Source organism: Trachypithecus francoisi, unplaced genomic scaffold (assembly GCF_009764315.1).
Source record: "Trachypithecus francoisi isolate TF-2019V2 unplaced genomic scaffold, Tfra_2.0 Lachesis_group12, whole genome shotgun sequence".
Lineage (NCBI taxonomy): Eukaryota > Metazoa > Chordata > Mammalia > Primates > Cercopithecidae > Trachypithecus > Trachypithecus francoisi.
In genome coordinates this window covers 85,794,984-85,807,326 of record NW_022681457.1, presented here as the reverse complement: position 1 = coordinate 85,807,326, position 12,343 = coordinate 85,794,984, and the positions used below count along the sequence as shown (strand labels likewise).

The following is a 12,343-nucleotide window of genomic DNA, read 5'->3' as shown; positions in this document are numbered from 1 at the left end:
TACCCACTAAGTCTTCTCTGCTCCTTGCTGAACATCCTGTTTCAACCATTCTATGGTGCTGTTCAATACAACTGATATACATGATAGACATGTTATTTTTCTGCAAACATGTAGCTGCTAGTCCTATGAGGAATGCGCACTTGAAATGTTGCTAGTGTAACTGAGGAACTTTTTTTTTTTTTCTTTTTTGAGACGGAGTCTCAGTCTCGCTCTGTCTGTCGCTAGGCTGGAGTGCAGTGGCACGATCTCAGCTCACTGCAACCTCTGCCTCCTGGGTTCAAGCGATTCTCCTGCCTCAGCCTCCTGAGTAGCTGGGACTACAGGCGCCCACCACCAGGCCCAGCTAATTATTGTATTTTTAGTAGAGACAGGGTTTCACCATGTTGGCCAGGATGGTCCCTGTCTCTTGTCCTGCAGTCAATCTTGTCAATATTCATCAAACATCTGACTCCTACAAAGCAATACTAAACAGTACAACTTTCAGAATGACCCTGTAACACCTAGACAATATTTCTATTTGTACTTTCCAGAATGGAATTTTTTTTTTAAGGATCCCTAGGGTGGTTCACGTTGATAATCACTGGAACTAACACTTTTGTCAGCAATCCTAGTGCCTAAATGTGTGTAGCTGCATTTCTGAACCTAAACGTTAAGACTTGATACTTCAGCTTTTTGGTTTAGGCCCAGCAGTTTGGGTATTCCACGTGGTTAAAATCATTTTAAAGCTTGTTTCAATATAGTCTTCCAACCAGACTTTCCAATTTGTGTCACAGATTTGGCACTACCATCTGGTCTGTATGGAATCCTTTACAGTTTGCAAGGCACTTTTACATCCATTATATTTAATTTGATTCTACAACCACCTTGTGAAGTAGGCAAGATGTGAAGTTGATATTTTATAGACAAAGCAACAGAAGCATAACAGGAGCTTAACTGGTAGGATCCATTCTCTCTTCCATCGAGCATCTTGTTGTATATTGTCTTCATCCAAATCCTTGACAGAAATGTTGAAGAGGACCTCTAGAGGCTAGGCTGATCCTGAATTCTTAAATAGTACCGACTGTTACAGCAGTTTAAGCAAGTCAGTTTCACCTAAAAGTGTGATTATCGAACCCACATGTTGCCTTTCTGTTCAAAAAGGATAGTACCAAAGACAGTCACAGTCACCTGGCTTACTGACATAAATATTAATACTAATCCAATGAGTAAAAAGCACATGAGGATTGGCTGCCACAAAAAAATTTCAACCTGTATCTACCAAAAAACTGTCACACCAACTAAAGAAGCCAAGTCTCCCTCTCTTCCAAAACCCTCATGGGGCCATGCTTTATTATAATGGTCTGTCACAGGTCCTAACCCACACTGTATTTGATTATATAGTCTCCTAATTAAGTCATTCCTCTTTATCACACCCAGCACTTAGTCCACTGCTGCCCATGTAGGAGGTACTCAAATTGGTAAAAGAGAAATCTATTCAAGCGAATGATCTTCTGGACCCACTCCAAAAACAAACTTGTGACTTGAAGAGGCACCAGCTATAGCCACATTCCTACTAACAGGGCTGATTTAAATGCCCTTATAATTGGCTTGGCCATAGTCTCCAACAAGTGCCAAGGCTTTTGCTAGTTCAGTTTTCTTTTTTTTTTTTTTTTTTTTTTTTTTTTTTTTTTTTTTTTTTTTTTTTTTTTTTTTTTTTTTTTTGAGACGGAGTCTCGCTTGCGCCCGGACTGGAGTGCAGTGGCCAGATCTCAGCTCACTGCAAGCTCTGCCTCCTGGGTTTACGCCATTCTTGCCTCAGCCTCCGAGTAGCTGGACACAGGCGCCAGCCACCTCGCACGGCTAGTTTTTGTATTTTAGTTAGAGACGGGTTTCAGCGTATTAGCCAATGGTCTTCTCTGACCTCGTGATCCGCCCGTTCGGCCTCCCAAAGGCTGGGATACAGGCTGAGCCACCGCGCCCGGCCAGTTAAACAGTTTTCATGGATCATTTTGTTTTCTATGTTTTTGACCAAAAACAAAGAAAGGTTCTCTAACAGAGAATATAGGAATAGTAAATACGGTCTATATAAATCAGGTAAGGAAAATAAGTGATCAATAAAACAAAACATCTGACTGTAGGTCTAACCAAAGAAAGGAAAAAGGACTAACAAACAAGAATATAGTGCTTTACCATTTACAAATCTTTCACATACATTCTCATTTGACCCTCACAACAACCCTGTGAGGTAGGCATCACGGATATTCTACTCATTAAACAGATGAAGACAGTAAATCTTAGAGCAGTTCACTGATATGCCCAAGGCTCTACAGTTAGTGAGTGATTTGTATTAATATCAGTCTTTGGCCTAAAAATTCAGTACCCCTCTTCCCCTCATACTTGTCCCACCTACTTCACAGGGATTATATAATGAAGATAAAATGAATTCAAGGCTAGAAAAATACTTTGAGGGAGAAAAGCACTATATAATTATACCTACAAACTATGATTTTCCACAATATATGGCTCATTCCTCTTCTCATCTCAGCTTGTGTGTGAACCCAGAGTTGTGTATTGCCTCTGTCCTGTGCTCAGTAAGCAGATAAGGCAGGCAGGGGGTACAGTGTGATCCTGTTTAAAGTTACATAAATTACAATCAGGGTAACTGCTATTATTAGGCAAATTGAAAAACAGCACAGAAAGGCCAGTGTGCAACTAGGACCCACTAAAGCTCAGAGCAAAGCAATGCAAGATTATCAGACAAGGCATGATTGCATAGAAGGAAAATGTGGTGTCAGAGTTCAAACTGGCACACACACACAGTTATCTAAGGCAAAGTGGTGGCAAAGAAGTTATTTGTTCCATGTTACACAAACAAGAGCAGAAGACTCTGGGAACCTGTACAAAAGCATCTTGTGTCACACAGATCTCTCCAGCTGCCTATAGGGAATATACATAAGAGTGTCACCTTCAAAGAATGACTGTACCTGTGTTCATATCCTGCACTATACCAAGGAATAGCTCCATGCTAAACTGTCTTGGCTAAAATACAACCAGTGCCATCATTCCTAATCAGACTAATAAACAGAATGTCTTTTAAGGTAATGAGTTAGATGGCTGTGTTTAGGTTTTTTTCAGGATTTACTTTGGATTCTCCTGCTTTAAGACCCAAAGAAAGTTATATTGAGTTTTTATTGATGATTCTATGTGTTTTTAACAGAGTGTGATAGGTGAATTAAACATATTAAAAGAGTTCTATAGCATCTGTTCAGAAAAGATTATATACTATACAAACTATTCAAGTCATACAAAACCATTTTTCATTGTCTTTTCAACTGAGAAGAATCCTATTCAGCACGCTTCTCCTCCTGAGGTGGTTCATACTGAGCAAGCTATGGGGCAAAGACAAGAGGAATTTAGGTGAATTTCATTCTAAATTGGGTAAAAAGTAGAAAAACAAGGTAACTATTATATTCAACTAGTTATCAAGTAAATTGTATTTATATCAGTTTCTATAACTATCCATTTTAAACTCTTCAGTGATTTAAGATTTAATACAATCGAATCTAATGAAAGCCCTTTTCATATAAACCTTCAAAATTGCTTTGAAACTAAAATTTCATTCCAGATCATGACTGTACTGTTCAAATACTTGATATGCAATAAACTATATCTTCCCAAAGATTCATTTGCTTATAAGGAACTTTCTTCCTCTCCACCAAGTTTACTGAAAATACCCACTGAAAAGTAGATAAAGAGTTACGTGACATGTCTTAACTTAGCCAATAAACTACTAATGTCTTTGAGTTAAAAGCTTCCAAAGAGTTAACTAGCATTACACATTGTGGAACCTTGGATAATTTAAAGTAAATGCATTTTATTTTATGCTAAGTGTGGTTCCTTGCAAGAACACTAGGCTAACATTAGGGTTCTGCAAACTACCTGTTGGAGTTGAGAAGCTTATTAGACTTCACTGTGCTTTCGTTTCCTCACCTATAAAGTGGCTTGTGTACTTGTTTCACTTATCTCACAAAGTTGTTGAGAAGATAAATTATGAGAAATAATCAGAGTAAGGTAAAATACATTATGTGATTAAGAACGTGTTAAGACCTCAAAGACTTAAGAGTTGATTAATTTGAAGTTCATGAAAATTCTCACAGGACTTTGAAAAAAGAAAAAACTGGCTGGGTGTGGTGGCTCATGCCTATAATCCCAACACTTTGGGAGGCCAAGCCAGGAGGAATGTTTGAGCCCATGAGTTTGAGACCAACCTGGGCAACATAGTGGGACCCCATTTCTAAAAACATTTAAAAATTAGCCGAGCATGGTGGCAAATGCCTGCAGTCCCAGCTACTCAGGAGGCAGAGGTCGGGGGATTGCTTGAGCCTGGGAAGTCAAGGCTGCAGTGAGACATGACTGTACCACTGCACACCAGCCTGGGTAACAGAGACCCTGTCTCAAAAAAAGAAAGAATAAACTTTAGCACTAGATAAAATTAACTCCTAACAAATTTACAGAGGGCCACCACATATGGCCTTGCAGACTATGAACTGTACAAATTCTAAGAGGTGGCCGGGCGCGGTGGCTCAAGCCTGTAATCCCAGCACTTTGGGAGGCCGAGACGGGTGGATCACGAGGTCAGGAGATCGAGACCATCCTGGCTAACACGGTGAAACCCCGTCGCTACTAAAAAAATACAAAAAAACTAGCCGGGCGAGGTGGCGGACGCCTGTAGTCCCAGCTACTCGGGAGGCTGAGGCAGGAGAATGGCATAAACCGGGAGGCGGAGCTTGCAGTGAGCTGAGATCCGGCCACTGCACTCCAGCCGGGCTACAGAGCAAGACTCCATCTCAAAAAAAAAAAAAAAAAAACAAATTCTAAGAGGTACCATTTACAAAGCAGTGGCCCCATATTGGCCTACTTAAAATCAACTGCTTAAGAACTTCAGAACTGACCATTTACTTATAAAGAGCATTAACAATATTCTCATCCTCTTGTTGATGCAGGTTCCTAAGAACCTTTTTTTTTTTTTTTTTTTTTGAGATGGCGTTTCATTCTTGTTGCCTAGGCTGGAGTGCAGTGGCACGGTCTTGGCTCACTGCAACTTCCACCTCCCGAGTTCAAGCAATTCTCCTGCCTCAGCCTCCCAGGTAGCTGGGATTATAGGCATGCACCACCAAGTCCAGCTAATTTTGTATTTTCAGTAGAGACGGGGTGTCTCCGTGTTGGCCAGGCTGATCTCGAACACCTGACCTCAGGTGATCTGCCCACCTCGGCCTCCCAAAGTGCTGGGATTATGGGCGTGAGCCACCGCACCCTGCCAGACCTCTTCTTGACCACACTTTGCTTCTTTGCTTGTCCTATTTCCAGTATGTCTTGTGGTTTTCTTGTTTTCTTTTCTTCCCCCCCACCCCCCGTGAGATGAAGTCTTATTCTGTCACCCAGGCTGGAATGCAGTGGCACAATCTCGGCTCACTGGAACTTACACCTCCCGGGTTCAAGCGATTCTCCTGCCTCAGCCTCCAGAGTAGCTGGGATTACAGGCACATGCCACCATGCCTGGCTAATTTTTGTATTCTTAGTAGAGACAGGGTTTCACCATGTTAGCTAGGCTGGTCTCGAACTCTTGACCTCGTGATCTGCCCACCTTGGCCTCCCAAAGTGCTGGAATTACAGGCATGAGCCACCACGCCCGGCCTGTCTTGTGGTCTTCTAGACAGAGCATAACTTTGGCTTTTGCAATGAATTCAAATTGATATTCACCCACCTTCCTCCCCTCCTGTCCATTTTAGTGAGGTTTTCATCATATAATTATTACAGGTAAAATTATTTTAACATGAACTATTTTTTAAAATTTACCTTTGCTTTCAGTTTTTTATTTTCTTCTACAATGGCTTCATATTTCTCTTTCATTTCGGCCAGTTCTAGGCGAAGCAGCTCTATTTCTGGATTCTCTGGGGTAGCAGCTCCTAAGTGATGCTTTAAAAAACTATTATCAATGTTAAGAACTTACTTATTAGACATGAATGAAACTAATGAAATAGCACAGAGTAGTATCAATATCCCTGACCAGAGTCACCCACTTTACCACCAATATCTACCCAGAGATCACCATCCAAAAACTCAAGTGAAAGTAACTTTCTCCGCCGGGCATGGTGGCTCACACCTGTGATCCCAGCACTTTGGGAGGCCGAGTTGGGCAGATCATGAGGTCAGGAGTTTGAGACTAGCCTGACCAACATAGTGAAACGCTGTCTCTACTAAAAATACAAAAAATTAGCTGGGCTTGGTGGCAGACACCTGTAATCCCAGCTACTTGGGAGGCTGAGGCAAGAGAATCACTTGAAGCCGGGAGGCGGAGGTTGCAGTGAGCCAAGATCACACCACTGCACTCCCCACCAGGCAACAGTGCAAGACTCCGTCTCAAAAAAAAAAAGTAACTTTCTCAATATTCAGAAGTATTTTAAAGGTTATTACCTATCTAAAAAAATAAGAGTTTCAAAATAAAGCCTTTTTCTGACTTGAAAGATGAAAGGATACTCCAAAGCACTGTTAGGTTTCTCTGGTTCTTCATATAAGGCTACCAGCACTGCAAATCAAAAAGCAGAAAAAGCAACAATTGACGTATTAAATTTGAATGGCTGAAATTATATTCCATTACCAAGTAAATATTAGGTGCCAACTATATGCTGAGCACGTTGCAAAGACTATACAATGCTGAACAAGACAGACAAGGTCCCTGTTCTCAACAAATTTACAGTCAAGTGTAAAAGATATGCAAGGAACTAGACAGAGGGTGTCAAGCAGTAATACTGGATAATGGGTTACGGTAGCACACTGGAAGAAAACCTAAGCAAGCCTAGGACATCAGGGAAGGATTCCTAAAGGAAGGCAAAGACCTGATACCTAGGGGATGAGTGTTTCAGATAAAATGGGAAGGCCCAGGAGCAAGAAAACAATGTATTGAGGAACTGAAAATTCAAGTATGGCTGGAGATGTAATTTGGCAGGAGAGGAAGCTGGAAAGGTGGTCATGACCACATTACGGAGGGTCATGCAAATCTGGATGGCATATAATTAAACAGTTTTAAGGAAGGGAGTGGCAAGATCTACTCTTAACTGCTATGTGAACCAGCTGGAGTGGGATGAGGATAAAGACAGGAAGAACAGTTAAAAGGCTGATGTGGTAATCCAGTTTAAAAAGACAGCAACCTGTAGCAGAGTGATGGGAGTGATAGAACAGTGAGAAGAAAGAAATTCGAGAATTTAGGAAAGAATCAACAGGACTATGGTAATTACTGGAAGACGCTCTGAATTCAAACATGATCTTAAAAGTGAAGTTTGTTTTGCTAAATAACCACCAACCAAAAACTTTACCTGTAGTCAACATGCTCAAATCAACATTAAAATAAGATATACTTGAGTAGTTTCATATCTAATCACTCATATGAGCACTGCCTTGCTCTTCATCTATGGAACAAATTCTTCCTAGAATTTACTACTTCGACAAAAAAACTCTAAATTAGTGGTTGGCCTTTTTGTGCATGGAACCCTTTGAAAAATTTAATAAAAGCAAAAAAAGTAACCACACACAAAAAAATGTGGCTGGGCACAGTGGCTCACACCTGTAATCCCATCACTTTGGGAGGCCGAGGCGGGCAAATCACCAGGTCAGGAGATCAAGACCATCCTGGCTAACACAGTGAAACCCCATCTCTACTAAAAATACAAAAAATTAGCCGAGTGTGGTGGCCGGCGGCTGTAGTCCCAGCTACTCGGGAGGCTGAGGCAGGAAAATGGCGTGAACCTGGGAGGTGGAGCTTACGGTGAGCTGAGATCATGCCACCGCACTCCAGCCTGGGCGACAGAGCAAGACTCTGTCTAAAAGAAAAAAAAACAGTGATAGATATCTAGACCCCAAGTTAAGTCCTGTTGTAAACCAACTTACATACTTCTTTTGTTCTTTTAGAGTTTTAATAACTTACCAAAATAATATACAGTATGAAAAAATCAAATGGGCAACTATATTTAACAATTTACATTGAGTTCTGATAGTTACTCTTCATCTAAATACACTTAACAGCACTATTTTTTTGAGAAATTCGTTGTTTTTGTTTTTGAGACGGAGTTTTGCTCTTGTTGCCCTGGCTGGAGTGCAAAGGCATGAAATCACCGCTCACCACAACCTCCGCCTCGCAGGTTCAAGCGATTCTCCTGCCTCAGCCTCTCTAGTAGCTGGGATTACAGGCATGCACCACCATGCCCGGCTAATTTTGTATTTTTAGTAGTTTCTAAAATGGAGAAACATGGTTTCTCCATGTTGGTCAGGCTAGTCTCAAACTCCCAACCTCAGGTGATCTGCCCTCCTCAGCCTCCCAAAGTTCTGGAATTACAGGCATGAGCCACTGCACCCAGCCAAATCCTAATTTTATAAGACACGAATATTAATAGTCTTCTCTCTCCTCTTATTCCCCCATCCCATTTCTTTTGGCTTCTAATTTCTGTCAGTGGTACTTACAAGGTTGATCATTGCAGAAGATACTGTAAATACTAAGTTTCCTGTGTTTTTCTATACATGAAATGCACTTCCTTTTAATCAGACAAGAATTCTATACCCAATCGTGCGCCCCTTTTTGCCTTCGCAGCTAGGATTTTTAGAGGTTGATAATAGTGCTCAAAATAGCTAAAATGCTTCAGCTTCCAAATAACTTATCATCTTTATCTTTAGCCATCCTTTCATAGTGTTTTAATGTTATAAACTATTTCAAATCATCTTGGAAATAAGCTGTAAAAAATTTAGGCCACAGTGGCTCATGCCTGAAATTCCAGCACTTTGAGAGGCCAAGGCAGGAGGATTGCTTGAGCCTAGGAGTTTTTGAGATCAACCTGGGCAACACCCCGACTCTACCAAAAAAAAAAAAAAAAAATTGGTCGGGCATGGTGACTCACGCCTGTAATCCCAGCACTTTGGGAGGCCTAGGCAGGCGGATCATGAAGGCAAGAGATCAAGACCATCCTGGCTAACACAGTGAAACCCTGTCTCTACTAAATATACAAAAAATTAGCTGGGCGTGGTGGCGGGCACCTGTAGTCCCAGCTACTTGGGAGGTTAAGGCAGGAGAATGGCATGAACCCAGGAGGCGGAGCTTGCAGTGAGCCGAGACAGAACCACTGCACTCCAGCCTGGGTGACAAAGCGAGACTTCGTCTCAAAAAAAAAAAAAAATTAAAAATTAGCTGGGCATGGTGGTGCATGCCTGTAGTCCCAGCTACTTGGGTGTCTGAGGTGGAAGAATTGCTTGAATCTGGGAGATTAAGACTGCAGTGAGACATGACTGCACCACTGCACTCCAGTCTGGGCGACAGAGACCTTGTCTCGAAAAAATATATATATGTAAATTAAATTTGTGAGGCTGGGCACAGGGGGTCATGCCTATAACATCAACACTTGGGGAAGCTAAGACAGGAGGATCACTTGAGGCCAGGCATTCCTGGGTGACAGAGTAAGATTCTGTCTCAAAAAAAATAAAAAGTAAAAACAAATAGAATTGTGTAAAGCACCTGTGTTTGAAGCTGAAAATCAAATTTTTAATAAATCACATCAATACTGTGTTGGCTGATGTTATTTAGGAGACTGAAAATCTAAGGAGATTGAAAGGTTAAATTCTAGTGGAGGCCAGGCGCGGTGGCTCACACTTGTAATCCCAGCACTTTGAGGGGCTGAGGCGAGCAGATCCCTGAGGTAAGGAGTTCAAGACCAGCCTGGCCCACCTGGTGAAACCTCGTCTCTACTCAAAATACAAAAAATTAGCTGAGCATGGTGGCACATGCCTGTAGTCCCAGCTACTTGGGAGGCTGAGGCAGGACAATCGCTTGAACCCGGAGGTGGAGGTTGCAGTGAGCTGAGATCATGCCGCTGCACTCCAGCCTGGGCAACATCTTCTGTGTAGTCAGTTACCTCCTACAACTGTCATTTTTCTGTCTTTTACCATTCAATCTTTCACTTGCTCCATCCAACCACTCTGGCCTCCTTATACTTCCTGAAACTCTTGACAGATATTGTTTCTTTCAGGTTTCTGCTCAAAAGTACTTAAGAAAGGCCTTCCCCCCCCCCCGCCACCCTATATAAAATGACACACACATCCCTCCTGTCATTTTTTTTGGAGACAGAGTGTCACTGTTGCCCGGGGCACAATCACAACTCACTGCAGCCTTGACCTCTTGGGTTCAAGTGATTCTCTCACCTCAGCCTCCAGAGTAGCTAAATTACAGGCACACACCATGCCCAGCAATTTTTTCTTTTAAGAGACGGGAGTTTTGCCATGTTGCCCGGACTGGTCTTGAACTCCTGGGCTCTAGCAGTCCACCCACCTCAGCCTCCCAAAGTGCTGAGACTACAGTCATGAGCCACGTGCCTGGCCTCACCTGTTACTCTTTATCCCTAACTTCGCTGTATTTTTATCTGTAACACCTCTAGCTGACACTACGTATTTATGTATTTGTCTCCCTCAACTAGGACATAAGCTTATGAGAACCCAGACTTTTATCCTCCTCTGCTTATCTCCAGTGTGCAGAACAGATGCCTGAGTAAAATGATTAAATGAAAGAAATGAACTTATGGAGTTTTTAGAGGGAATGACATTCAAAGCATCCGTGATACTTCCAGAGACAACATAGCACAGTACTTTCAGAGTAGTCCCTTAACACTTGCTGAAGTTTATTTGCAAAGAGGTAAACTATTATCTGAACCCCAAATAGGTAACAATTCAAAACTACTAGCCTGCTTTCTGCTAAGACCCAGGAGTTACGCTCCTAGAATTTTCCTCTAAACTTTGCTTCTGTCCAAAGAGCAGTTACCTACTTATTTCCCACACTTCCCAAACTTCCTAGTTTCATATGACCCAAGTCCTGATCCCTGCCAACAATTCCATTCTACACCCTTGAAAATCCCAGTGAGTTAAGTGACATAGCAGGCATTTAAATTACTGCTAATGAAGTAAACTGCACCCTACCCCTTGGAATCCTCCTGTTTCCGACACTTTACTCATCTACTTACTTAGATCTTGAAGCCACGAATGAAGAGATACAGCGTTAACAGTAAGTTTTCATTTTAAAAAGTGAAAACAATGTAACCATCTTGATATGCCCTCGAGCTCTTTAAACTGTAATTCTGCTTTAACTATGAAATATACACAAAATAAGAATTGACACAGACTAACGAATGGGGGCTGAAAAGCCACAGCCAAATTGGCTATGCATCTCCTACTTCGGGGATTAGGCTCACTCAACTACTTCATAGCCCACTTTGAAATTCGGTCATTTTTCCAGTTGCTCTTTGTTGGAGGGAAACTGTTTCTTAACAAGATTCTGAGGACTCCACAAAAACCGTAAGTAAGGTGGGAGGAATTGGGATCTGAAGGTCTTTGGCAAACATGTCCACTGCGGCTGCTCGAGGCAAAGCAACGGAAGTTGAAGAGACTTTGCAACAGCTGCAAGAGTTTCACTCCCAGTGCGGAGAAGGGGAGCGTAGCTAGGCTACCTCACCCGGGCGGCCTCCAGCAGCCAGGTCCCTGCCGAACCCCGAGGTCCACCTCGCTGGACCCCGGACGGGCCCCATCTGTTTCCCCTCCTTCCCCACGCTACGGCCCGCTGGGGAAAGGGGCAGCGCCGGGGAGCACGACGAGGGCACGAGGTACCCTCTTCTAGCTCAGGCTCACCCTTGGTCAGCGTGTCCAGCACCCCCGACTTCTCCAAGTACCTCCGGAACTGCTCACGCTTCGAGTCGGCGGCCTGAAGAGACACCGGGGGTCAGTGGCCAGAGCCCAAGAGCCGAGCAGGAAGAAGGCGCTGGGAGTCTGGCAACCCCGCCTCCGCCTCGCTACCTCGGGGCCCTCCCGCCCAAACCTGCGCGCGCGACCCCACTCCCACCCAGAGCCGACCAACGGCTTGCTACCGCCCGCATGCCCCCAGCCACGCCGCGCCCCCCTCACTTTGTAATGGGCCATAGTGACAGCGGCAGCGGCGTAGCTGGCGCCGGAGACCGCGACTGGCGGGTTGGGAGCAGAACTGCTCATGCGCGGAAGGGGGCGCGCGCCTGCGCACTTGCGAACCACGGGCAGGGATCGCCGGGGTGTGGCCTGTTTTCATGGCGACCAGGACGCTCTGCATCCCCCGTTGCAGGCTGAGCCGAGGGAGGCTGCGTATGCCCGCCCCTCTGGCTGTTGGAGCCGCACCTCTTCCTCTTCCGGTCCCCGTAACGATTCGTTTTCTTTGCAAGGGGTGAGATTTTGGTAACTGGGCTGGCGTCCGGAGGCAGGGCCCGGGAGCACTGGGACTATTGCGAGAGGAAGGATCGCCGCACGGTAGTAG

At 43.7% G+C, this 12,343-nt stretch overlaps 1 protein-coding gene across 1 annotated transcript; it reads right to left on the bottom strand.

The window, feature by feature from the left end:
* Window positions 1–2,145: 2,145 nt before the first annotated feature.
* MYCBP (MYC binding protein) lies at window positions 2,146–12,064 on the bottom strand. Its single transcript, XM_033227038.1, has 5 exons — window positions 11,965–12,064; window positions 11,692–11,764; window positions 6,517–6,565; window positions 5,836–5,965; window positions 2,146–3,368 (listed from the first exon to the last, which is right to left on the bottom strand). Exons 1-5 carry the CDS (start codon window positions 12,046–12,048, stop codon window positions 3,324–3,326), a joined length of 381 nt encoding a protein of 126 aa, XP_033082929.1. The 5' UTR covers window positions 12,049–12,064; the 3' UTR covers window positions 2,146–3,323.
* Window positions 12,065–12,343: the final 279 nt, after the last annotated feature.